Source organism: Peromyscus leucopus, chromosome 5 (assembly GCF_004664715.2).
Source record: "Peromyscus leucopus breed LL Stock chromosome 5, UCI_PerLeu_2.1, whole genome shotgun sequence".
Lineage (NCBI taxonomy): Eukaryota > Metazoa > Chordata > Mammalia > Rodentia > Cricetidae > Peromyscus > Peromyscus leucopus.
This window is the reverse complement of record NC_051067.1, coordinates 112775657-112800912: the sequence shown is the minus strand read 5'-3', so window position 1 is coordinate 112800912 and position 25256 is coordinate 112775657. Positions and strand designations below refer to the sequence as shown.

General features: G+C 47.5%; 2 protein-coding genes across 4 annotated transcripts in view; both read left to right on the top strand.

The window, feature by feature from the left end:
* The window catches only part of Sf3b3 (splicing factor 3b subunit 3), a 40182-nt gene extending 33264 nt beyond the window's left edge, over nt 1–6918 (top strand). The window contains exons 20-26 of the mRNA XM_028891098.2: nt 52–208; nt 1462–1587; nt 2482–2694; nt 3353–3451; nt 4390–4533; nt 5022–5126; nt 5631–6918. Coding sequence (XP_028746931.1) covers nt 52–208; nt 1462–1587; nt 2482–2694; nt 3353–3451; nt 4390–4533; nt 5022–5126; nt 5631–5771 — 985 coding nt within the window. The 3' untranslated portion in view covers nt 5772–6918. The remainder of the gene's footprint in view (nt 1–51; nt 209–1461; nt 1588–2481; nt 2695–3352; nt 3452–4389; nt 4534–5021; nt 5127–5630) is intronic.
* A 3435-nt stretch (nt 6919–10353) lies between these two features.
* Nucleotides 10354–25256, top strand: part of Il34 (interleukin 34) — a 58996-nt gene continuing 44093 nt past the window's right edge. The window contains exon 1 of one of the 3 annotated variants that reach the window (XM_028891087.2): nt 10354–10556. The gene's annotated coding sequence lies outside the window, so the exon portion shown is untranslated. Of the gene's footprint in view, nt 10565–25256 lie in introns of all 3 variants that reach the window. The other 2 variants (XM_028891084.2, XM_028891086.2) reach the window with 2 other exon arrangements.

Sequence of the window (25256 nt, the reverse complement as noted above, 5' to 3'; positions counted from 1 at the left end):
AAGTTCTTGGGATTTTGACTAATGCCTGGCTTTTCCTTTGTCTTTTTGTAGTGTGGCAGTGTGTAGGTTCTCCAACACTGGTGAAGACTGGTATGTGCTGGTGGGTGTGGCCAAGGATTTAATATTGAGCCCTCGCTCTGTGGCAGGAGGCTTTGTATATACCTACAAACTTGTGAACAATGGGGAAAAGTTGGAGTTTTTACACAAGGTAAGAACCAGCTTGCTTGCTTTGTTTGTTTGTTTGTTTGTTTGTTTGTTTGTTTGAGACAGGGAGTCATTCTGTAGACCAGGCTGGCCTCAAACTCACAGAGATCCGCCTGCCTCTGCCTCCTGAATGCTGGGATTAAAGGTGTGTGTCATCACCGCCTGGCCAAGAACCAGCCTTTGATTCTCTTGAATCTTTTGTCTTCCTGGATCCTCCCATTTTGTGCTAAACTTTTGGGTCAGGTCTTTGATTTGTTGGGGGACTTTGGGGGGGGGGTTGTTGTTTTGAGACATGTCACTGTGCAGACTTAACTCATAAAGATCTTCCTAACACTCTGCCTTCTGAGTGCTGTTTACACTACCGTGCCAGGCTGAGTTGGGTCTTTTTGGACAGTAACTTGTTAACTATAATTCATCTTTGGGCAGCATGTGGAACATACTAGAACTTTTATGCTTGAGTGATATTCCTCTGCCTGGCACAGGAAGCCTGGGTTCTCACCACCCACAATGATGAGACACACAGTGAATTGGCCCCTTGTTTACTCTGTTACTAAGCAGGCAGCAAACAATTCATGTCCAGAATTCATCAATCAGCAAAGAATTAACAGGTTCCAGGAAGTTACTTTTTAATAGAACAGTTTCAGTTTGGGAGAACAATAAACATTCTGTACATGATGCTGGTAATAACTGTGCAGTGTGAATACATTAAATACCACTGAAGTATGTACTCTAAAATGTAAATTTTTATATTTGACTGTGATGTAATTAAGTAGTATTTTATGTTCTATTCTCTATACTACAGTACCTGAATCTAACTGCTTCCTCTAGGGAATATAAAATACCACACACCTTTATGTTAAACATCTCTGTCTTAAAACTAAGATGTCGCTTTTCAGTAGCATTCCTTTCTCGTCCCTCCACAAACCTCAGTTGCTTCTCTGATGTTAAGACTTCACTGTTAGTTCATGGTGTTGGTAAACTAGTACAGGCCACTCTGAGCAGCACTCACGAGGCAGTGGAAATGCCTCACTTTCTTGCTGGGTGAAATGTGTCGTGTGGTACCTCTTTTCTCAAATGCCCTGTTCCATGGGGACTAACTGCTGCATGTGCAGTTTATTTGTATGGTGAGCAGAGTCAGTGTCATTTGCTGTCTGCTTGATTGATGCTTAGAGAAATAGTTCTGTATCAAGGATCAAGTGAGTGCGTAGTTGTATGTTCTTTCTGAAAACTGCCATGACATTCTTTTTCCTTTCATAGACTCCAGTGGAAGAGGTCCCTGCTGCTATTGCCCCATTCCAGGGGAGGGTATTGATTGGTGTGGGGAAGCTTTTACGAGTCTATGATCTGGGGAAAAAGAAGTTACTTCGAAAGTGTGAGAATAAGGTAAATGCACTCTTGGGGCACAGGATGATGCCACTTTTTTTTGTTTTTTTGTTTTTGTTTTTTTGAGACAGAGTTTCTCTGTGTAGCTTTGGAGCCTGTCCTGGAACTCACTCTGTATGTAGCCAGGCTGGCCTCGAACTCACAGAGATCCGCCTGGCTCTGCCGCCCGAGTGCTGGGATTAAAGACGTGCACCGCCACCGCCCGGTGTGGCATCAATTCTTAAAAATCATTATTTTATTAGAAGTGTCTTGAAAAAAGGCAGCAGATGATCTCATTTCTTGACTCCTTTAAACAAGCTTTCTATCCTGTATTATAGGGAATTTAACTAGGAGAGTTAAATGTACTTCTATTATTAAAAAAAAAACCTTCTGCTGGGTGTTATGGTGAATTATTGTTATCCAAGCACTAGGGAAGGTGAGTCACAAGAATCGTAAGTTCAAGGCCAGCCTGAGCTACGGGGATCTCAAAAAATGGATCAGCAGGTTAAAGCACTTGCCACTAAGCTTGACAAGTTGTGTTGGATTCCTGGGACTACCATAGAAGGAGGAGAGAGCTGATTGCTGACGGTCGCCCTCTGACCTCCACATGTGTGTATACACGTGCACATACACAGTTAAACAATTCTAAAGCCAAACAAGGACTGATAGGGATGTAACTGAGAGGTAGAGCACATGCCCAACATGCATATGGGCCTGTGCTTAAACCCCAGGACCCCATTTCCATCACTACCCCAAAAATACCTTTCTCGCCTTCTGGGTACTTACTATAGGCTGCTACTTGATGTATGCAGACTGTATATTGTAGTCAAAGAAAGCTGGACTTCTAGGTTTTGGATTATAGGTTCTAAATTCAAGGGTTATACTAATTGCTATCTTTGTTTTTGTTTTTCCTAGCATATTGCCAATTACATATCTGGGATCCAGACTATTGGGCACAGAGTAATTGTGTCTGATGTCCAAGAAAGTTTCATCTGGGTTCGTTACAAGCGTAATGAGAACCAGCTCATTATCTTTGCTGATGACACCTACCCCAGATGGGTCACTACTGCCAGCCTTCTCGACTATGATACTGTGGCTGGAGCAGACAAGTTTGGCAACATTTGTGTGGTGAGTTGGTATTGGTTCTTTTGGTGACCATGACATGTGTGAAAGTTGGCTCAGTTTGTGGTGTGGTTAAACAAAGGCTCAAAGGTTATATTCTCTAATACGGACAGTTAAGTATGAGTATAAAATTCAGTCCTATTTAGGTCCAAACCTTAAGAAAATCTATGTCCAAGCAGTCCTGCATCTCTAGGAAACCCTCATGCTCTGGTTCCCTTTCATCCTCTCCTTAGGATGTGGCTCAATGATGAATTCAAGGAAGGTGCAGTGGCACACACCTTGGATCCAACAAGCGAGGCAGAGGCAGGCAGATCCCTATGGTTTTGAGGCCAGCCACGGCCCGCATAGTGAAACCCTGTCTCATAAATAAATACAGATGAGTTTAGTTTGAGCTAAATTTAATTTTTACTTTTTACCAAACTTTATATGTGGTCTTCAGCCAGCTTGATTTCTCACACGTTTTGTGGTCTGGTTTTGCTCTTAGCCGTGTTGAACCCTTGTTTGTGGCTTGGTCTCTGTGGTTTCTCATTGCTTAAATAGCAGAAGGCAGCCTCTTTTAAGCCTAATCCTCTGTAGGTTGCTTGCTAAGACCCAGGGCAAACATAACGCTTGGTGAGCCAGATAAGCTAAGGACCCAGTCTAAGGTTGTCTCACTTCTCCATAGGTGAGGCTTCCACCTAATACCAACGATGAGGTCGATGAAGATCCCACTGGAAACAAAGCCCTGTGGGACCGCGGCTTGCTCAATGGGGCCTCACAGAAGGTAAGCTTGCAGAAAGGACCCAAGAGAAAAGCAAACCCAATACCTTTTCTGTGCTCCTTCACCTGTAATGCATGGATGTTGCAATTTTCATAAGGTGATTATAGCACCCATCCCATCTTTATAAACAAATTATTCTACTTAAGATTCATTTTTATTAGTTTCAATTGTGTGTGTGTTGTAGGTATGTGCACATGAATGCAGGTGGCTGTGGAGGCCAGAAGAGTCAGATCCCCGTGGAACTGTAGTTAGAGGCATTTGTGAGAATCCTGATGTGCTGGGTGCTGGGAATTGAACTCCAATCCTCAGGAAGTGCAGTGCATGCTCTTAACCCTAGCATGTATGTCATTATTGAACATCTTGATTTATAAAAAACAGTTCTGTTTATTCTAGTATCTGGGTTAGTTACTAAGGCGAGATTGTGAATTCAGGGTCATTGAGGGCCTGTCTCGAAAAAAAAAAAGATGTTTAAACCTAAAATGGTGGTAGTTTTAATGATTTTCTGTGGTTTTCTTTTCTTTTTCTTTTAAGAAAGAATCCCAGTGTCCAGTTACCATGAAATGTGCTGTATAACCCAGGCCTTAGCCACCTGAATGCTGAGGTTACAGGCACACATGTACTAGTGTTCTTGTGTAAAATGGTTTTTAGGTAGTAATTCATTATTAGAAATAACCAAAACCCTGCATGCTTTTGGAACACAATGCTTAAGTGATGAAAAATTTTTAGATTTTTTTCTTTAGATTTCCATAATTGGATTTTAAAAGCTGACAAATGGTGCTAGGGTGTGGCTCAGTTGGTAGAGTGCCTGCCTGACATTCATGCATGAGGCCCAGGTCCATCTTTATCACTACAAGGGGAGAGGTATATGATGTGCCTGGAGGCTCTTAGGAATACTGAACAGAATTGGGGGACAAAGTTGCCAAACTGTTTTTGATTTGCAGGCAGAGGTCATCATGAACTACCATGTGGGTGAGACGGTGCTGTCATTGCAGAAGACCACACTGATCCCTGGAGGCTCAGAATCACTTGTCTATACCACTTTATCTGGAGGAATTGGCATCCTGGTCCCTTTCACATCTCATGAGGTTGAGTTCCCACATTGCCCTTACCTGTTCTTTCTCAGATTGTTTCTTGGTGTTGAATGCCTAGGATAGTAAGCCTTTACTTATAATTAGTAATGTTCTGAAAATTGTATAAGGTAACAGTTAATGTGCCCAGAAAACAGAATCTTAAGTTATTTGAGGAAGGGCTTTTATGCCATGATATGGGTTATATTCTAGGCACAAAGCCTCAAAGCAGCAGTCTACAAACTAGGAATGATAGACTGAGATCAATGTCCTATGGGACATGTTTGCCTGGCAAGAATCAGTGACTCGGAATTGGGCATGGTAGCACATAATCCCAACACTCAGTAGGATTATGAACTCGAGGATTTCAAGTTGAAGGCCAGACTGGCCTGTATAGTGAGACCCTGGCTCTTGAAAGCTCAATGACTTGTCTGTACTTTGTTTTGGAAAGCATAGTCCAGCAGTTGAAATCACTTTCTCAGAGATAGTTTCTGTTTCTTCATTAGGACCATGACTTCTTCCAGCATGTTGAGATGCACCTGCGATCTGAGCATCCCCCTCTTTGTGGACGGGACCACCTCAGCTTTCGTTCTTATTATTTCCCTGTTAAGGTAAGTTGGAAAAGGAATCCTAAACCCATTCATTGGTCTTTTCTATTGGCCTTTATTTCTTAAAAATCAGGTAGTTCTAGCTCAGTGTGGTGGTTCATCCTATAATCCCAGCACTTGGAAGGCTGAGGTAGGGTCATGAATTAGTTCGGACTAATCTGGGAATTTTTATATAACATCCTTTAAAAAAAAATAAGAGTTAGGTTTTACTCAATGATGGAATATTTGCTTAGCATGCACATATCCCTGGATTTAATATCCAACACCATTAAAAAAAAAAAAAAAAAAAAAAAGTCACCAGCCCTTAGTGGAATGAGTTGAGGAAGAGCATGTGGTTGGTGATAAACCCTCTTCCTAGAAGGCAGGCCATAGCCAGAGACAAAGCTGCACTGGGTTTTACCAGTCTCAACAATGGCTACTTGGGGGTCGTCTTGAGTATTTTCATAGTATGTGCCTTTTTCTTTGGACATCTTAACTTGGTCCTCCTCTGACTCTTCCATGTCTTAGAATGTGATTGATGGAGACCTTTGTGAGCAGTTCAACTCCATGGAGCCCAACAAGCAGAAGAATGTGTCTGAAGAGCTGGACCGAACCCCACCTGAAGTGTCCAAGAAGCTTGAGGATATTCGGACACGTTATGCTTTCTGAGCCCATCTTTATGGGGACGTGCCAGACAGTCCCTCTTTTGTTCCCGTCACTTTGTCTGGCTTCTGCCGCATGGCAGGAGGAAGTTGGTGTGGTAATTAAGACTGCAATGTTAAAGCCGATAGCTCTGCACCCTCAACTCTTCCTTTGGAACGGCTGGTTCTCCCTACAATCGGCACTGAGGTCTGCTCCTCGAACATAATGTGTGGCCACCCTGTGCTTCAATGTGGAACACAGTATTCCTTATTCCCAAAGCCATCCCTACATTCTGGCTCTTGTCACTTTTGTACACACTCTTTAATTTGCATTGTTTTCCTGTAAATACAGTTTTATACAATGTTGCTTTGTGAGGTGGAGGGAGGCAAGCGAAGGTGCAGCCATGCTGGTTGAGCGTGGCTCAGTTCTGCCTCTGAACCCTCCTGGATATATAAAACTAGTTTTCAAGGTGGCCAGCATCGGTGTGTCTTTTTCTGGGGGTGAGAATTCAGGAGAAAAGTTTGAACTCAAGTTGAACAGTAACTAAATGTTACTTTAGGTACCTATGTGGACATCTTGGTTCTGGTGGTTTCTTAAGCCTGTCTTGATTCTTTGTTGAAGAGATAAAACATGAACTCATCAACCATGTGAACATAACCCCGCTTCCTCTTGGATATTGAAAATGGATGCTGTCCCTTCCCCTCAGATCTTCGCTACTCTGGGCTCTTAAAATATTAAATTTGGCATACATGATTCCCAGATGAGGAGTCTGGTTTCACAGTGCTTGTTGCTTAAGTGGCTCCTGAGATTTTGAGTCTGGTGAATAGGAGTCACTCAGCACAGATGTACCCACATACTAACCTACCCCTGGGGATAGTCATGTGAGCTCTGCATAGAGACACATGGACGACCTGGACGAGAATGTCTGCAGCACACATCTTGGCCGGGTTGCAGATTTGCCTTGAGTGGGTATGTAAGGAAGGACTGCCATCCTTTTGGCCAGAAGTGGCCTAATTTCAGAACTGTTTAAGCCATAATTAGAAGTTCCTATTCCTGGCCAGCTGTATGGGAAGCCCTAATCTTTAAGGCAGCTCTAAAGCACATTGAACCTGGGGATACCCAAACTCTGCTGGTCTTGGTGCATAATAAAATAAAAGTTGAATTACTCTGCTCAGCCACCTAAGTTGACTAAACTTTCTGCATCTCTCATCTGGTAAGAATCATAACTGGGAGTGGTTACACATAACTACTTTTTGAGGTAGGGTCTCTAGTGCTGGCTGGCTCGGAGCTCCGTAAGTGACTCAAGCTGGCCTGTTTCTGCTGGATTGCAGGCATGGAGCAGTTCCAGCTTTGCGGTATACCATCCTGAGTCAGGCATTAAAAAGTTAAGTTTTGTTGGGTGGCGGTGTTGCACACCTTTAATACCAGCACTTGGAGGCAGAGGCAGATGAATCCCTGAGTTCGAGGACAGTCAGGGCTACACAGAAAAACATCTCTGTTTAAAACAAAAATTGAACAAGTTTGTAGCAAATGGGTGAAGCTGAATTGTTTGTTTAAGGGTAGCACCACAGCTCGGGGTTGAGCAAGTAGGTAAATAGCGAACTACCTAAACCCTATTAGACCTGGCAGAGGCTGTTGGGGAATTGGGAAAAGGAGACAGGTTTATTCTTAACCTTCTGTAAACCCCCTGCTTGGATCTAAGAGCGGGGCAGAGCTGCTCAGCTGCCTCAGCTTTCCCCTGACCTCACAGGGCAGGGGCTTTGCAGATGTTGCTTCCTTTGGAAGATCTCTTGCCAAGAATAGCATTCCTGTGGGGAGGGGGTTCAAATTGGACTGTGCCTGGAATGTTGCTCTTTTTAGTTTGTGTAAGTGTATTGCTTGCAGGACAGCTGCTAGAGCTGGGAATGTACTCTGGGTTCCCTGCCTCACAGGGAGAGGGCTGGTGTCCAGGATGCTGGGTCCTCCCAACTCCCAGCCTTTCTTGAGAGCTGGAAATACTGAGGTTTTTTTTTTTCATCTACCCAGCTTTCAGGATCTGTTAATTCCTTAATCCTGTTTTCTGTTCAGAGTAGAAATGCCATGTTTGCATGAGTCATCCATTTGTTCATTTACATATGAAATACTGTACACGTGTCTTATTTTATTAGCCTCATGAAAGTTTGTCCAAAAAATACTGTTGGAGAGCAGATCGCTAGTGTGACTCTGAACACTTAAACTTGACTTTTTTATTTGGGGACCTGAGTTCTAGTGAACTGAAAGCAACAATATTAACTGGTTGTCAGTTTGAACCAGCACAAGCCAGAGCTGTTTGTTGGAGAGCTTGAAAAGCCGGCACTGGAAATGTTGGCAGCTGAGAGTAATGAGCACCAGGTCTATTCTGGGTCTGTTCTGTCCCCAGGTTAGAGGAGAATGTTGATAACGTGTAGTCTCCCACTGAGGACAGTGAGCAGAGTAATGAAATCTTGAGTCTCAGAAGAAAATTAGGGGCCATGACTGATTTCCTCAGGTCAAAAAGGCACAGCTTGGGAACTTGTAGGAAAATCAGGAAGTCCTGCTGAGGCAGGGTAGGCAGCCAATAAGGAGACCTGTCATGACTCTTAACCCATTCGGACATCGGACTTCTCTGTATAGACTCCTGGTGTCCACTCAAGAACCTCACTTTTGAGTATTTGTGAGTAGTGATCAGACCTAGACCTCACTAGCTATAATTGGTGCTTGTTCAAAGTAAAACAGCAAATACTAGTTGAATTTGGAAGTTACAGTTTTAGAAAAGAGGCAGATGAGCATTCACCTTGAGGTTACTAAAGGGCCGTCTTCATTCAGCTCTACCGTACAGTCAAGAATCCAAAGGTAGCCTTCCTGTTTCTGGCCCCTTCCTGGATATCATGTTTGCAAACCAGACTCACCCAGCAGACTTAGCCCCTTCTATGAGCAAAAATGTTGGAATAAGAGGTTTTATTTGTTGGTCTGTTTTGTGGGCATAGATAGGCATGCGCATAATCTGTGTAGGTGTGTGCATTAAAGGACAACTGGTAGTCAGTTCTATCATGCGGGACCTTTGAATCAAACGTAGATTGTCAGGTTTGGCAGCAGGTGCCTTTACTGGCTGAACCATTTCGCCAGCCCAAGAGTTGCTTTTGATAAGGGCTAGGAAGAATTTTGTAGGCTCCTTTTGAAAGTCCATAGTAACGTGTGTGATCAGGACATGGGAATAAAGACAAGTACTATATTTGCTCTAGGCTTCAGGGACTGGTGCTGTCAGAGATGCTGTGACTAGAGAAAGCCAACTTTACCTATGAATCCTCGAGAAACACCTGCTAGAGACCATGTGGCAGAGAAATCCTTGGGAAAGCATTGGACAGTGGGATCCACTAACTTGCATGTGGCTCTGGTAACAGGGGCGCTGACTGTCCCGAGGGTGGTCCTGGCTCTGGAAGACCTGAAAGCACCTCCGTCCTGAACCACCAGCCTAGAAATGGGACACTCGGAGAAAAGGGTACCACACCAGTTCAAGAGGCTCAAGAGAGGACCTCTTCTGCCTGACAATGCCTTGGCAGGGCTTCTGTGCAGGGCCTGCAGGGTGTAGCCACTGCAGGGGGGGGTGTGGGGGTGGGGAAGTAGCTGGGTACATTCCAGTGTGGGCATATTGTCCAGTTTTCTCAATCTAATTAAGAAAGTATTTCTTGAACAACACTACTCATTAGCATTTAGAATAGGGCAAACCCTTGTGTCCGTCCAGGCCAGCATTCCCAGACTAAGCTTTGTGGAGTCAGATGCTAATTGAGCGGCCCTTACTGAGAGATTCTGTGTTCATGTTGAAAGCATGGCTACCTCCCTCCCTTGTTGATAACCTGATGCTTTCAACTCAGCAGCACCCCCATTGTGATGCCTAGTGGTGGAGGAACTGAGGATCCTTTGAGAGATAGGGATAACCATCCCTAACTTCCAAATAGAGTCATAAAATGAGGGAAGTGTGGCACACACCTATAATCATAGCACTCCAGAGCAAAACTAGGCCAGCTTGAGTTATGTAGCAAGTTTGAAGCTAGCCTGGGCTACATTGAGATCCTATTTTAAAAAGGGAAAAGTTTGTTATAGAAAGTTAGCAAAGAAAGAGGTACTGTCCCTGCCACATAGGGCCACTCAGCCTAGTCACCATCAGCAGGTGAGCAAAAGTGGCTGCCTGCAGGTGTGGCTCAGGGACTCCGGAGGTTTCCACGAGGGCGGTCTGTCTCCAGCTTTGTGGTTAGACCTCAATAACCAACTGTGGATTCTTGGGTAAACACACCATCCTGAGCTCAGGTTCCTGTCTGTAGATGGGTTGACTAGCTCCTCAGCAATTGAGGCCCCGACAAACTCACCTAGCCACCATTAGCTATATTCAGTTTTATAATGAGAATCTTGTCTGAGTCCAAGTATTCTGGAGAGGACCAGGAATTGTCCCTAAAAACCAGTCCAATATACATAAAAACTAGGGCTTGGATTCTAAAGACACCCCCTTGCTCTTGCTCACCCTCAAGGCTGTCCCCTTGCCTTGGCTGTGTTTGTTGCTTCCTCCTACTCCACACTCCAAGACAGGCTGAGGCCACATGGCCCCGCCCCACCCAGCCCTTGCTGGCTCCCGTTCTAGAATCAAGTCTGAGCTGCTGTAGCTTGCGTTCCCCACCCTCTGACGGGAAAACTGGATTGTAGGCTGAGGGGCCATCACAGCCTCTCCCACATGACATTTACTGCCACAGCTCCAAGGCACCTGCTCCAGGCCCTGAGCAGCTTAAAGCTCCCGGCGATCCGTAGAAGCCCACATCCTGGCAGGTGAGCAGGTAAACAGCATTTGGGGCTTGCTTTCACATGGCTGCTCTCTCCCAGTCACTGATGGATGCCTTTTCCTCACCTATTTAACTGCTGCTTCACTCTCTTTCAAGTCAGAGGCTTGAGCCAGAGTTGACGAAGAGGGCGCTGCCTAAGAAGCTCTGAAATGGTGTGAACGATCTGCTATGGGGTTTCAGTTTTTAGCCTTCGCTTTAACAGCCTTGCTGGAGAAAAACAGAGCCACGTAGCTATGAGATTAACTTCCCTGTGTTCCTGTCTGAGTTTTGTCAGTGGACAAACACACATTCTGAATTGGTTTTGGCTTCCTGGGAATTGCAGATTGCCTTAGGTCTGTCTGTACACTTTAATGTGCTGTCTGCATGAATTATTACTTGTATGAACCTCCTAGTCAAAAATTAATTGAGATTACAGGTGACACACACCTGTAATCCCAGCATGTGGGAAGTAGAGGTGGGAGAATTAGTCATCCTTGGCTACTTAGCAAGTTCAAGACCAGCCTCAAAAAAAAAAAAGAGAGAGAAAGAAAAAAAAGACAATCTTTAAATGAAAGGAAAACATGGGGCTGGAGAGAGAGCTCAGTCAGGAAAGTGCTTGCAGGCACTGAAGAGCTGGGTTCTTTCCCTAGAGCCCGTGGGAAGAAACGCTGGGCATGGCGGCCTGTTTGTAACCCAGTGCCGGGGAGGTGGGGACCGGTGGAGCGTGGGGCTTACTGGCTGGGCAGTCTAGCCTGCTCTGCTCGTTCCAAGCCGGTGGGAGACCCTGTCTCGAGGAAAGGTGGGCAGTGACTAAGGAATGACACATAAGACGGTTCTTGGGCCGTGACGTTGCGACATGGACGTGGAGAAGGCACAGGTGAGCCAGGGCTCCTGAAGTTATAATGAAAGTTCTGGTCTCACATTCGGCCTTTTTTTTTTTAGACAGGGTCTTACTGTGTAGCCCTGGCTGTCCTAGAACTCACTATGTAGATCAGGCTAGCTTCAAACTCCGTCTGCGTCTGCCTCTATGCCTGGTCTACCGGTCATTTTAAAGATCGATGTGGTGTTTGCCACAGTAGCAAACCTACCTCACAGTGCCTTCGTTCTCTGTGGTGCTCAATTGTTTCTAGATGTTTTGGGGACTCAACTTCCATGGAGGACTTCTTTTTGGCCTTTTTAGCGTCACTGTTCTTTTTTCCCCTCTCCCCAGAGCTTATTCTCTGCCCAGAATGAATACTTGGGGCAAAGGGCAAGGACATTTTTGTGATGCTGCTCACGGTGCACGTGGGTTAGCTCCCTCACAGGAATTACTGGACATAGTTATTCATTTCTGGTCCCTTGATGCTATGATAGGGTGAGTGGGGACTTTTGCTCTCAGGGGGTTTTTCAGGAAAGAATTGGGAGCAGTGTTGTACAGTGTTCAATAGCTTGGTTTGTATGCACATGGCTGGCTGATCTTGAACTCTCACCTAGTAATGTTCGTTGTACCTTGATTTGAATGTAAAACAGAGGTTAGGAAGTTTCTTGGGGGATTGGGAGACAGAGGTAGTCTCTGTATGGCTTGTCTAGTATATCTCATGATCCAGAAGCATCCAAAGGGCTCTTCCTGCCTGGGACTGTCCCCTGAGCCATTACCAAGCTGAGCAGGATGAGAAGGTCTGGGAAGGGCACGTTCTTCCCAGCCCTCTGAACAGGCTTGGTAGCTAACAGAGGACTTATTTTTTTAATTGAACTCTTGTCTGTCCTGGGGCCAGAAGAATTGGTTGTCAGGGTCAAACCTCCTTTGGATGACCCCCAAGCTCTAGCCTCCCTCCACTTCAGCTCAGGAATGTTATCCTTCACTTCTGTATTAGTTACTTTTCTATTGTTTGTGGTAATTCTATTGTGGTAAAATACCGTGACAAAGCAACTTACAAGTTGAAGTTATGAATTTAACTGGGCTTATGTTCCTGGGATATTAGAATTTATAATGGTGGGACAAAGGAATGGTAGCAGGCGGCTTGAGCAGCTGCTGGGAGCTCAAATCTAGATCTGCGAGCAGGAGGCTGAGAACTCACTAACTAGAAACTCTGGAGCCCACCCCTAGTGACATACTTCCTCCACTGAGACCACACCTCCTCATCTTTCCTAATATTCCCACCAACTGAGGGTCAAGTATTCAAATGCCCAAGACTTATGGTGGACAGACACCATTTCAGCCACCTTCTGCAGCACAGGCCCACGTGATCTCAGAGCAGCGAGGAATCCCAGCAAGTCTGTAGGTGCCTCATCTGGTCCCCATGCCGCAGCTGCTGTGGTGCATTGCAAGGTATACATGAGGTGCAGCACAGTGAGCCTTGGCAGCCAGTTAAGCTGGATGGATCTCACTGCAGTTTACACCACTTGCTACATCTGGGAGGCCATGGGCCATCACTACACACACTCGGGTGCCTTATCTGTGACATGAAAATGTGAACACCTGTGTACGGTTGGCATGAGTCAACACAAGTAAACATCTACTAGTTAGCCTTTTATCGTCAAAGCTTTGGGGAAGGTACCAGAATAAACAACAGAGACAGGTAGAGAAATGCATTTGTTTTCTCAGTCAACAAACTTAGGAGGGTAGCTGGTCATAGGGCTGGGAACCCAAGGTAGGCAGGGGCTCTTCTGCTTTGGAAATAGGCATGTAGCTTGTATGTAGAAATAAGGGACCATGATCCTGTCCTTTGGTCTTGAGGAAAGCTCTAAGGTAAAGAACGCATAGCAGCTGATCAGCAGAGACCAGGAGCAAGGAACCGGGGCAGTGAGGACTAACACTGGGTGAGTTTGGGTTAGGATGACGAGTTCTGGTGGACTTCCAAGCTGGGCAAGGGAGAGGGGGCAGGGGAAGACATGAGATGGGTCAATGGGAGCCACACTGAAACACACTGGTGAAGTGAATTGCAACTTGACCTCCCTGAGATCCTGTGCTGACGGCTTCCGGGTGTGGGATGGTATTGGGAGCCTGGAATGCATCTAGCTTTCCACCATACCTCGAGCTTTGGCGACACCCAAGAGTGGAATGGTATTAGGGCCCTGGAATTCATCTAGCTGTCTACCATACCTCGGGCTTTGGCAACACCCAAGATAAAGAACTATGGAGAGTGGGAGCCTGAGGAGGCCTGGCCTGAGACTTGGGTCCTGGGACTCTGGAGACCTGATTCCAGTCCCTTCGCCAGAGCACATGGGTCTCTTTGGATGACAGCCTGGGACAAGGAGGTTTCTTACAGCTCTTCTGGAAGTCTTTAGAAGATCTCTGGAAGCCACAGCCGCTACAGTCTCCACTCTAAACCCCTGCTCCTGAGACTGCTCTGTCCTGGGGCTCCCTGACTTGGCTTTGGGAGACATCATGTCTGAAAGAGCAGTTTGTTCCCTAAATCTGGAAATCTGAGAACTCTGGTCCCCAGGCCTGGAACAATCCCAAGGGAGTTCTGTGTTCTGGGGTCATGCATGGTTGCGTGTGAGAGCCATGTCCCTCAACTATAGGGCATCTCTTGGGACCTGAGCTGTACTTGGCCTGGGAATCTGCCTCTTAAGCTTTGCAGAGGCTTCCAAGTTCTAGATGCATGGCGGTCTGGCTGGGGAACCAGCCAGGCTGCTCTTGGGACCTGAGCTGTACTTGGCCTGGGAATCTGCCTCTTAAGCTTTGCAGAGGCTTCCAAGTTCTAGATGCATGGTGGTGCCCTTGGGACCCTTTCCAGGATGGGGATGTGCATGTGTTGGGACATGGCTTTAATTAGGAAGGTTCTGGTGGTGATGAGCTTGAAAAGTCAGACAGATGAGGACTTCCTGGCAGCTACAGGGGAAGATCATCCCCCACTTTAAAGCTTTCTGGGGTATTGACCCATCAGCTTTCACAGCACAAGGTTATACAAGGCCATACAAACTTCCACAGCCACAACCCAGCCTCTGGTCTGGCCTGGCTACTCACAGCCTCTCAGTTATCCCCTCCTTCCAGCACATCAACCCTTCTTCATCTTCATCAGCCAGCATGGCCCTGCCGCCTTGTCTTTTGATTTCCCTGTGGCCTTGGTGTCTCTTTGCAGACAGTTTTTCACCATCTCCATCGTTTCTCCAGTTCTGTAGTAGTGGTGAATGTACACATACTGTTATGCAACTGATCTTGCAAAGCAGAAACTCTACTTACTGAAAAACCCCCCAGCCCCTCTCCCCAGCTCCCAGTGACCACCTTTCCACTTTCTCGCTCTGATTTTGACCACTCCTCTAATTGAAGTTGCAGTGAATGGTGCATTTCACTTAGCAAAATGTCCTCAACGTTTCTCCACGATGCAGAAATGTGGCACGGTTCTCTTCCTTCTTCAAGCTGAATGGCATTCCACTGTATATATACATATACATATACATTTTTGCTCATCTATTCATCTGTCCATAGGCTCTGTATTGCTTCCATCCTTGGCTATAGTGAATAAAGTCGCTATGAACATGGGTGACTTGAACTTCCCATCAGTCCTCACTTTCAGCTCTTTTGCTGGATCTTATCTAATTCTATTTTCAATTTTTTGAGGCACCACCACACACTGCTCAAGGGTCCCATGTCTCCACATCCTTATGGAAGTTTATTTTCTGGAAGTCATTGTTGATAATAGCCACCCTAATGGATGTGTTAGTGTCTCAGAGAGGCTTTTATTTATGTTTCTGTTTTCATATGCATGCTATTTGTGTATGATCTTTAGCAAACTATGCAAGTTCTTTGCCATGTTCTAATTAAGTTGTTTAGGTTGGTATTGGGAGGAATTCTTTATAATTCTAGGTATTAACCTCTTATCAGCTAGAGTCATACATATTTTCTTCACTCTGTAAATTGTCTTTCATTCTGTTGGTTGTGTCCTGCATGCACAAACTTTTACACACACACACACACACACACACACACACACACACACACACACCACATTTTTTAAATTCATTTTTAACATTTTTTTTTTTGAGACAGAGTTTCTCTGTGTAGCCTTGACTATCCTGGAACTCACTCTATAGATCAGGCTGGCCTAGAACTCATAGAGACCCACCTGCCTCTGCCTCTCGAGTTCTGGGAAGCCACCACTACTCGGCTTCATTCTTTAATTTATAAATTATTCTTATTTCTTTATCCAAGTTAATTCCATGCCAGTTGATGCACAAACTATGTAATTTCACTTGGCTATTTCTGCTTTTGCTACCTGCATTATTATTATTATTATTATTTTTTAATGAGTAAGGGTGGTGTTTTACCTGTATGCAAGACTGTGCACCACATACCTGCAATGCCCACAGAGGCCAAAAGCGGGCATCTGATCCTCCGGGACTAGAGTTACAGACAGCTGTGAGCCAACATGTGGATGCTGGGAATCACACCCAGGTCCTCTGGAAGAATAATCAGTGCTCTTGGCCACTGAGCCAGCTCCTGCTGCCTGCAATTTTTGGTATCCTTTCTGAGAAATAACCACCAAGTCCAAAGCCAGGAAACACTTTCTTTTCTTTCCTCCTAGGAGATAGTTTTCAATCTCACATTTCTTAAGACTTTTTTTTTTTTTTTTTATTTATTTTTTATTATATAGAAGAGTGAATTCATTAAGAAATGACCATCCAGAGCTGGTAAGATGGCTCATAGAGTAGAGGTGCTTCCTCTGAGCCTCTCTCCAGTCCTCAGATCTTTTCTTTCTGTTTTTTTTATTGATTTAAGATCAGTCCAGCGTAGATGCTGCATAGAGTTGCTCCTCTAGCCTCGTCTAGCTCCCCTCTCCTCTCTCTCTCTCTCTCTCTCTCTCTCTCTCTCTCTCTCTCTCTCTCTCTCTCTCACACACACACACACACACACACACACACACACACACACACACACGCTAAATAAATGTAATCATTTTTAAAATGCTAATTCAGAAATATACAAGAATTTCTAGGCTGGCCTCTGAATTCACCTTCTCCTGCCTCAGGCTCCTGAGTTCTAAGACTGATTGTCACCAGGGAATTAAAATGTGGGTTCTAGCCGGGGTGGGGATGGGGGTGGGGGGCGGTGGCGGCGGCGCGGCAGCGGCGGCACACGCCTTTAATCCCAGCACTCTACAGAGCGAGTTCCAGGACAGGCACCAAAACTACACAGAGAAACCCTGTCTCGAAAAAAAAAAAACAACAACAAAAAAAAAAAAGAAAAAAAAAAAAAAAAAAAAAAAAAAAAAAAAAAAAAAAAAAAAAAAAAAGAAAGAAAGAAAGAAAAAAGGGTTCTCATCCTGAGATGGAGCCCAACATGCTGGATGTTTCTCCCAGACTCTTCGGCGTTCTTGCCAATGCTGCAGTTAGGTAGCTGTGTTTGGAGTAGAGAGAGTTGGCCTGTGCAGACCCCCAGGTCACTCACTCGTCACACCTCTCCTTACAGTTTGTCTCTTTCTCTCGCTGACGCTGTGTTATGGACATGCCTGTGAATGTAGAGCTCGGTCATCCTTCAGGTGGATGTATTTAGAGTACTCCAAACCACTGTGTTCTAAACAGCACCGTGGTACGTATCTGTGTGTCTGGCTTTATTTCCCCCATCTAATTAATGTTTTATCTTTACAAAGCCGACTGCAACTTGGATACCAAATGTGTTTGTCTTCAAAGGAGTCACATAGAAGACTGGTCCCTTAATCTCAAGCCTCTGCCAGTCTCCAGTGGGAAGTCCCAGAGTGGCAAGGGCCAGACATAAAATACATGTGAGCCGGTAGTGTGGGACCGGGACCGGCAAGGGCAGCGTGGGAGAAGGCGGCTGTGGTGGGCGGGGTTTGGTGCTGAGCTGTCTGCAAAGCCGCAGCAAGTCACCCCCACTCCACAAAGGAGGAAATGGGGCCCAGATGCCTCCAGCTTGGCCATGATCGTGCAGGTGGGAGGCGAGAAGGCAGGGGTGTGGAAGGGATGGATATGCCTGGTTGTCCCATCGCTCAGGCCACCCCAGCGACTCCGCTAAGTTCTAGAATCTGCATGACAGCTTCCCCTCCTACCCAACGATAATCCAGGGTTCACCTGGCAACTGCTGGCCCATCAGGTGACTAAGCCTGAGAGGCCCGGCTCCCACCTGCCCAAGAGGCAGGCCTGGGCTCACGTGTTAGCTTCAGGGTTGCCTTGGTCCGGGAAATCTAGGGCCTGGAGTTAGTCTCACTTCCTGGGAACGCTTTCCTCGGATGCGGCCAGCTCCTCTCCGGTCCGGCAGGCCCTGAATGGAGGGAGCTTGGACTCTGGTAAAGCTTCACAGTGCACACTGACCAGTTGGGCAGTGAGGATGGGAGAGAAAACTGGACACCAGCAGACAGCCTTGGGCTTGAACCCTGGTCTTTTCACCTGCTGTCTGCAGCCCCTTAACATGGAGCCGTACAATGGACCGAAAATGGCGAATCTCCAGACTACCTATGGCTATTAAGATGGCTGCCAGAGAGAGGGGGAGAGAGAATGACAGGGAGAGACTGGAAGCTTGTGCACTGTTGGCAGTACAAGGGAACACTGGCCATTCCTCAAACAAAGGGAGAATTACCATATTCAGTAATTCCACATCAGGATATGTGCTGAAATGAATTAGAAGCAGGGTCTCCAAGAGGTAGTTATACAACCATATTCACAGTGTGTTCACATTTCTATTAGCCAAGAGGTAGAAAGCAGGCTACCGGGCTGGAGAGATGGCTCAGCCGTTAAAGGCTAGGCTCACAACCAAAAATACAAGAAAGCAGGCTACCATACAGAGGGCAATGGATAAGCCAAATGGGACATATCTGTACAGAGAAATACTATTCAGGCTTCAAAAGGAAGAAAATGGGCCAGGAGGAGGTGATGGCGCATGCCTTTAATCCCAGCACTTGGGAGGCAGATCGCTGTGAGTTTGAGGCCAGCCTGGTCTACAGACTGAGTCCCATAGAGAAACACTGTCTCCAAAAAAAAAAAAAAAAAGGAAAGAAAGAAAAAAAGAAAATGCAGTCACATGCTTCCACATGGATGAGCCTTGAGGACATCACACTAAGTGAAACTAAGCCCAATACAAAAGGATAAAACTGTATGATGTGCTTCCACAGAAAGCGGAAGGTCAGGAACTGAGAGGATGAGGGAGTGGAGACAGAGTTTCAGTTTTGCAAGCTAAGAACGTTCTGGAGATGGGTGGGGAAGGGGGTTGCACAACACTATGAATACTCAATGCTACTGAACTGTGCACTGAAATGATTCAAGTGAGACACACTGCTGATTGTCTCCAATGCTGCTCTTCCCGCCTCCACCTGCCAAGCGCTGGGGTCCTCTGGACCACCGTGCCCAGTCTACACAGTGCCGAGGATCGACCCCAGGGGCTTTGTGCTTGGCCCCAAGCACTCCACTGGCTGAGCTGCATTTCCAGCTCTCAGGTTGTTTTTGGGGGTGGGGGGGGCGGTCTCTGTGTAACAGCCCAGGCCATCCTGGAACTCACTTTGTAAACCAGGCTGGTCTCGAACTCACAGAGATCTATCTGCTTACCTCTGCCTCCTGAGTTCTGGAAGGCATGCATGCACCACCACTGCCAGGCTTAGCTTTTTTTTTCCCCCCCACAAAAAACTTCTCATAGGGATTCTGTTGGGTATGGAGTTGGGTGATACACATGAACATTTGTGCTAGGTTTGCAGAAATCAAGCTTCCCAAAGCAAGTGGCATTGCAGACCTGGGCACTGAAGAGTTGCTCAGTCTTCAGCAGCTGCTCAGAACTGGATGGGAGAGACCGGTTCAGGAGAGCCTTCCTGGAGGAGTGACTGGGGCCCTATTCAGGGAATTCCTAGCGTTTATGAATGTGTTGATTTCACATATTGGAGAGTCCCTGGCAAGAAAGCTGACTTTCATGAGGGGCAGTTAGCAGGGTGGAGACCATGTGCACTGAACTGTCTGTGTGTGGAGCAGGCTGCCTCATGGCTGGTGAGTTCCCTGTCAGTGGAAGCAAGCCAGGAGAGGCTGGTGAGCTGCAGAGGAAATTCCCACAGGACGGGAGGACAAAGCCAGGGTGTCCCAGGGGCTCTGTGCCTTTCTGATGTGATCAGTCCAGGCAAGGACAAGCGTGTGCACAGTGGGACCCAGGTCTGGGGCCGTTGGAGACAACCTTGACCCCAGCCTTACACACAATGACAGCAGTAACAGCTGCTGCAGGTCACTCTGGGCCACGCCCATCGCTAATGTAAACGGCCCAATCTCAAATCCTCTCTTCATCCATGCCACAGGGGCTACCTGAGAACTAGGCCCAGGGTTAAGCTGCAGCCTGAGCAGCCAACAGCTGGTATGTGGGATTTGAACTCACACACGGGCTGGCACTCTCGCTGCTAGGCAGAAGATCCTGTCCACCTCTCCCAAGCTGGCTGCTCATGCCCCTGGCATCCTGTTCAGGTCCTAACGTTCTGCTAGGTGTGAAGCCAGCTGCCATAGTCCACCTTCATCCTTGACCAGAAAGTCAGCACTGCCCGCTTCCAGCCTGGCTGGCTTCACACCATTAGTGGGTGCTGATGAGCCTAACCCCTGAGAGCTAGGCTCAGCCTGTTTGGTGTTACAGGATCTGAGGGCAACGATGATCTTGACCAGGAGCCACCCTCTTCCATTAAATGGACACCTCCCAGGTTAGGATGTAGCTCAGTTGGTAGCATGCTTGCCCAGCATGCATGAAACCCTGGGTTTGATCTTCAGCACTGCAGAAACTGGCATTAGGTGCATGCCTATAATCCCAGCACTCTGGAGGTAGAGGCTGGACGATCAGAAGTTCAAGGTCTTGGTTATGTGGTGAGTTTAAGGCTAGGCTGGGCTACAAGAGACTGTCTCAAAAGAAAAAAAAGAATGAGTGGGGACCCTTCGGAATAACTTTCTTCCAAGGCTCAAAGTCCTGCCCATAGGGTTGAGTTCAGTTCATTCTGTCTCTTTGGTAACTATATATTGGAGCCCACCTCTCTGGATGCCAAGACCACCATTGTATCATCTGCTGGGCAACAACGCCATCTTAATGGCGGTGAGTCAGTGGCCTCCTCTGACTCAGCTCTCAGGCAGGGTGACTATGATGTCCACAGCTGCAAGTGGAGGAGGTCCAGGCAGGGACCGTGTGGTTTATCTAGAATGCTGTTGTGAGCTGGGACTGCAGCCTCAGGGGAGCTTCTCCGTGCTTCTGTGCCAGGCAGGGAGCAAGGCCTCCGACAGACACCGGTGCAGGACTCGGGGAGCCCATCAGGTGAAGTGGGGTGCTGGTACTGCAGACGAGGAAACTGACCTGAAGATCTCTGCTGCCTGCGGCCTCCAAGGGTCTAATGGCATACCCCTCACTGGCTGTGGAATTGCACACATGCAGGCCTTCCCTTCCATTCTTCCTGTGGCCTCCTCACTGCCCTGGGTGGGCCTTTGGGAGGGATACTTTACGATGGATGGAGAAGCTGCTTAGGGGCTCCCCCAAGGTCCCACAGTGGGCGAAGGTGGTGGTGGTACCCCTCTCTCTTCAGGCTCTTTTCTCCCCCTGCACTGGGTGGCACGCTCGGTAGTCTTCCCAATGGCTTCCCTGGAGGGGCTGTCCCAGGCGCCGGTGACTGATGAGGCATAGGCTGCAGACCAGCTGGACCAGCTGAGGCTGGACCCCAGCCAGGTGTTTTCCCGTATTTCCCTATGGGCAAGACAGTGACTTCATGGGCTGCCTCCCTGGCGAGGCTGCCGCTTGGTCTCGCTCATTGCCACGCCCCTCCTGGGGGGTGAGAGAAAGGCACTCCTTTCTCTCCGTGGAAATGGTGTAGGCACATCGTCGCTTACTCGCACAATGGTGTTATAGTTCTGAACTCTTGACCCAGCCTTGTGAGGAGGCATGGCTGTCGGGAGGAAGAGGAGGGGGAGGGGAGGAGGAGGAGAGAGGAGGAGGAGGCTGAGCTAGGTGTTAGAGGTACATGAGGACTTGTGCCCTGCCTGTCTGCCAGCTTTCTCTAAAAGCGAGTCAAGGCTGGGATGAGCTCGGTGGCAGAACACTTGCCCGGTGTGTGTAAGGTCCTGGGTGCAATCCCCAGAACCGAAAACGAAAAACAGTAATAAAAACATGGACACGGTCGCACTTACCTGTAATCCCAGCACTTGGGGGTCAGAGGCAGGAAGATCAGGAGTTCAAGGTCATCCTTGGCTATATAGTAAGTTGGAGGTTAGTCTGAGCTATGTTTGATCCTGACTCTACAAAAGAAAACAAGACAAAACCCCCAATGTGTGTGTGTGTGTGTGTGTGTGTGTGTGTGTGTGTGTGTGTACAGATTTACATAATTCAGCAGATTTGGATTTGCTCTCCTCTAGGACTTCCTTCCTTCATCCCTCCTTCCCTCCTCCCTCCCTCCCTCCCTCCTTCCCTCTCTCCCTCCTTCTTTCCTTCCTTCTCCTGGCTCTTCAGCTGTGTTGGGAATGTGAGCGTCCCCTTTTGCCTCGGCCTCTCCCAGCACTGTAGCGCTGTCAGCTGGAGTTCTGCGATCTCGTATCTACTTAAGTTTAATGGTTCCCCACTTGTTTGCTGTGTGACTCCAGTTCCAGGGATTCGACCTTCTTCTGACCTCCACAGGCACCAGGCACACACAGTGCACAGACACACACAGGCAAAACATGCAACCCACAAAACAAACAAGCAAACAACCCTAAAAACAAAAAATACAATGATTTTTTTGTTTTGTTTTGTTTTTCGAGACAGGGTTTCTCTGTGTAGTTTTTGGTGCCTGTCCTGGAGCTCGCTCTGTAGACCAGGCTGGCCTCAAACTCACAGAGATCCGCCTGGCTCTGCTTCCCGAGTGCTGAGATTAAAGGTGTGTGCCACCACCACCCACCCAGCAATAAAATGTTGGGTTTTTTTTTTGTTTGTTTGTTTTTTGAGACAGGGTTTCTCTGTGTAGCTTTGCGCCTTTCCTGGAACTCCCTTGGTAACCCAGGCTGGCCTTGAACTCACATTGATCTGCCACCACCGCCCGGCAATAAAATGATTTTTTAAAAATATCATTGCATTATACCTGGATGCGGTCCTATAGCCCCAGCACAGAGACAGAGGTAGGAGAATACTGAGACGGCAGCCAGACTGGGTTACACACTGTGTCCCAGGCTAGCTTGGACCTCATAGTAAGACCCTGTCTTAAAACAACAGCAAAGATAACATTGTTGCATTGTAGTGATACCACAGGAAAGTCCAGGCACGGTTTCACTTGTGACGGCTCACTCCCGTTAATTTGGAACATGAACAACAACACACAAAAGCAATAAAAAACAAGAGAGTGAGCCAATGAAAACAACTCTCCGGGCTGCTTGTCAAAACATAAATCGTGCTGATCTCCTCAGATGAGTGTTGCATTAGATTTTAGACACTTAATTGCACCCAATGTACTTCCGGATCCCTGGCCCAGGACTTCTGCTTCCTGATGGGAGCAAGGTCTGTGCGGACAGTCACTGCCACGTAGCTTGTATAAGACTGAGATACAAGTCACTGCAAAGGGGGCTGGTGAGAGGGCCAAGTGGGCAGAGGTGATTGCTGTCAAGCCTGGAGAGCTGATGGCTTGAATCCATATGGTGGAGGGAGAGAACCTACTCCCATGAGCTGTCCCCTGACTTCCACATACATGCCACAGCAAGCACGTACATGCACATGTGTGTGCATGCAAACACACTTAAATAAATGAATAGACGTAATAAAAATTTAAATACCTAAAAAACAATTGCAAAGAGCTAACAATTGCTAACAGGAGGCAGACTCTATACAGTGGTGTACTTAGCAGCTGGCAGGAAAGGGAGGCGGGATCACAGATGCCCAGATAGACTGACTGAGCGAGGTATGAATCAGCATTCTGTTAACTCACAGCAGACATTTTCCCTCTCTCTCCCAGTTCTGGAAATGAAAGCCCTGGACACAGGCTATCAGCAGGCTCACACTTCTGAGAGTTCCAAAGGAGGAGCCTTCCTAACAAATGCTTGGCAATCTGGGCTTGCTGCCTATCACTCTGAATGATCTCTGTTATCAGACAGCCTTTTATCCATGTGTACCTCTTCTCTAATGAGGACACCAGTCCCTGGAGTTTGTTTGATTACATGCTCATCTGGCCTCATCTCAATGAATGGCATCTATAAAGATTATTTTGATTTTGGTCCTTGTTGTTTTAGACACTGTATCCGCTGTAGTCCAGCTGACCTGGAACTCACTAATGCAGCCAGGCTGGCCTCATATTTGTAGCCATTCTCCTGCTTCAGCCTCCGGATCATTAGGATGACAAGCCATGGAGGTCAGCTCTGCAAAGCCTTGCTGAGGCTCCGGGTGGCTGTGTCAGGGCACCCTGCCATTCCACGCACCACATGCAGGTGCAGTGTGCCACCCTCGGAGGCAGGGAGGTGCCTGGGTGCTCTGGTGTGGTAACAGGAAGCTCAGGGGACGTACACAGAGAAGTCTCTGGAAGAAAGCACACAAATGCTAGGAGAACCATGATAGGGAACAGAGGAAGGTGATTTCATGCTGTGTTCCCTCCTGCCCCCCCCTCCACTTTAGGGCTGAAGCTTGGTGCATGCAGGTCTTCAGCTGTAAGGAGGCAGGAGGTTGGGAAGGGGGATCTAGCTGGTAAAGTCCATCTGCTGGCCACCTTAACCTCTGCTGAGGGGTGACAGAACCTGTAGATCACTGACCCTGCTGACAAGCGCTTCTGAAAGTTCTGGAACAATCCTCTTCTGTAGGCTGGGTTCCATGTTAAGAAAATCAGTTTCCACTATCCCTCAGGAAGAATTGGGCTTTTTCAATTTTTTTTTTCTCTGTCATCTCATAGATTCTCATGGGTGGTCTATGGAAGGAAGGAGGTGAGTGGCCATGTCTTGGCTTTGCGTTGTTGTTTTGTTTTGAGACAGGATCTCATGCAGGCCAGGCGGGTCTCTTACCGGCTATGTATTTGAGCTGACCTTCAATTGCTGAGTCTCTTGCCTCTACGACCCAAGCGTTGGGACTAGAGGTACGCACCGCCGTGGCTGGTGTGTGCAGGGCTGAGGATGGAACCCACAGCTTTGGACAGCTAGACAAGCCTACTAGCTGGTTTCTATTTGTGAGGCCCCCTTTCCACCTCCTCCCTCTCCCCCCTCTCCATCTCCTCCCTCTCCCCCCCTCTCCATCTCCTCCCTCTCCATGCCTGTTCAGACTCGTAGAACTACCTCTCTCTCCCCCTTGGCTTCTTGCTCACCATAATTTGGCGTTCCCACCAGTGCCAGCTGCTAGGTTCAGAGTTTTCCATCTTTGTGTGCCAACCCCCTGGGCACACAAGAGACACTTTGCTCAAAGACAAGACACATAGAGTAACAGGCTTTCTCTCTGCTGCTCAGAGTGAAATGGGGACTTCATGGCCTCTTCGAAGAAAAGCATGGGATAGGATGGGAGGCTGCCTGTAACCAGGGCAGGCAGGAGTGAGACTGAGAAGGAGAGAGAAGAGTAAGGAGGCTGGGACTGCTTCCCAGCCAGGGGCCCAGACCTTCCCATCCACTTGGCCTGGGGCTCAGGGACCAGAGTTGCATTCCTTCACAGCTGCCAACGCAGATACAGGAGAGTGGGAAAGCCACCCTATTCCTCACCAGCAGGCTCTTTAGCATTCGTTGCTCAGAGTTAGGGGCCTGGAGTCTGGGGAGGCTCTTGTTCCAGCAGGATCTGGAGATATGAACCTGAAGGGGCGATCAATTCCGTGGCTTTGAGAATATCACAGAGCCAACCCAACCCAGGCCA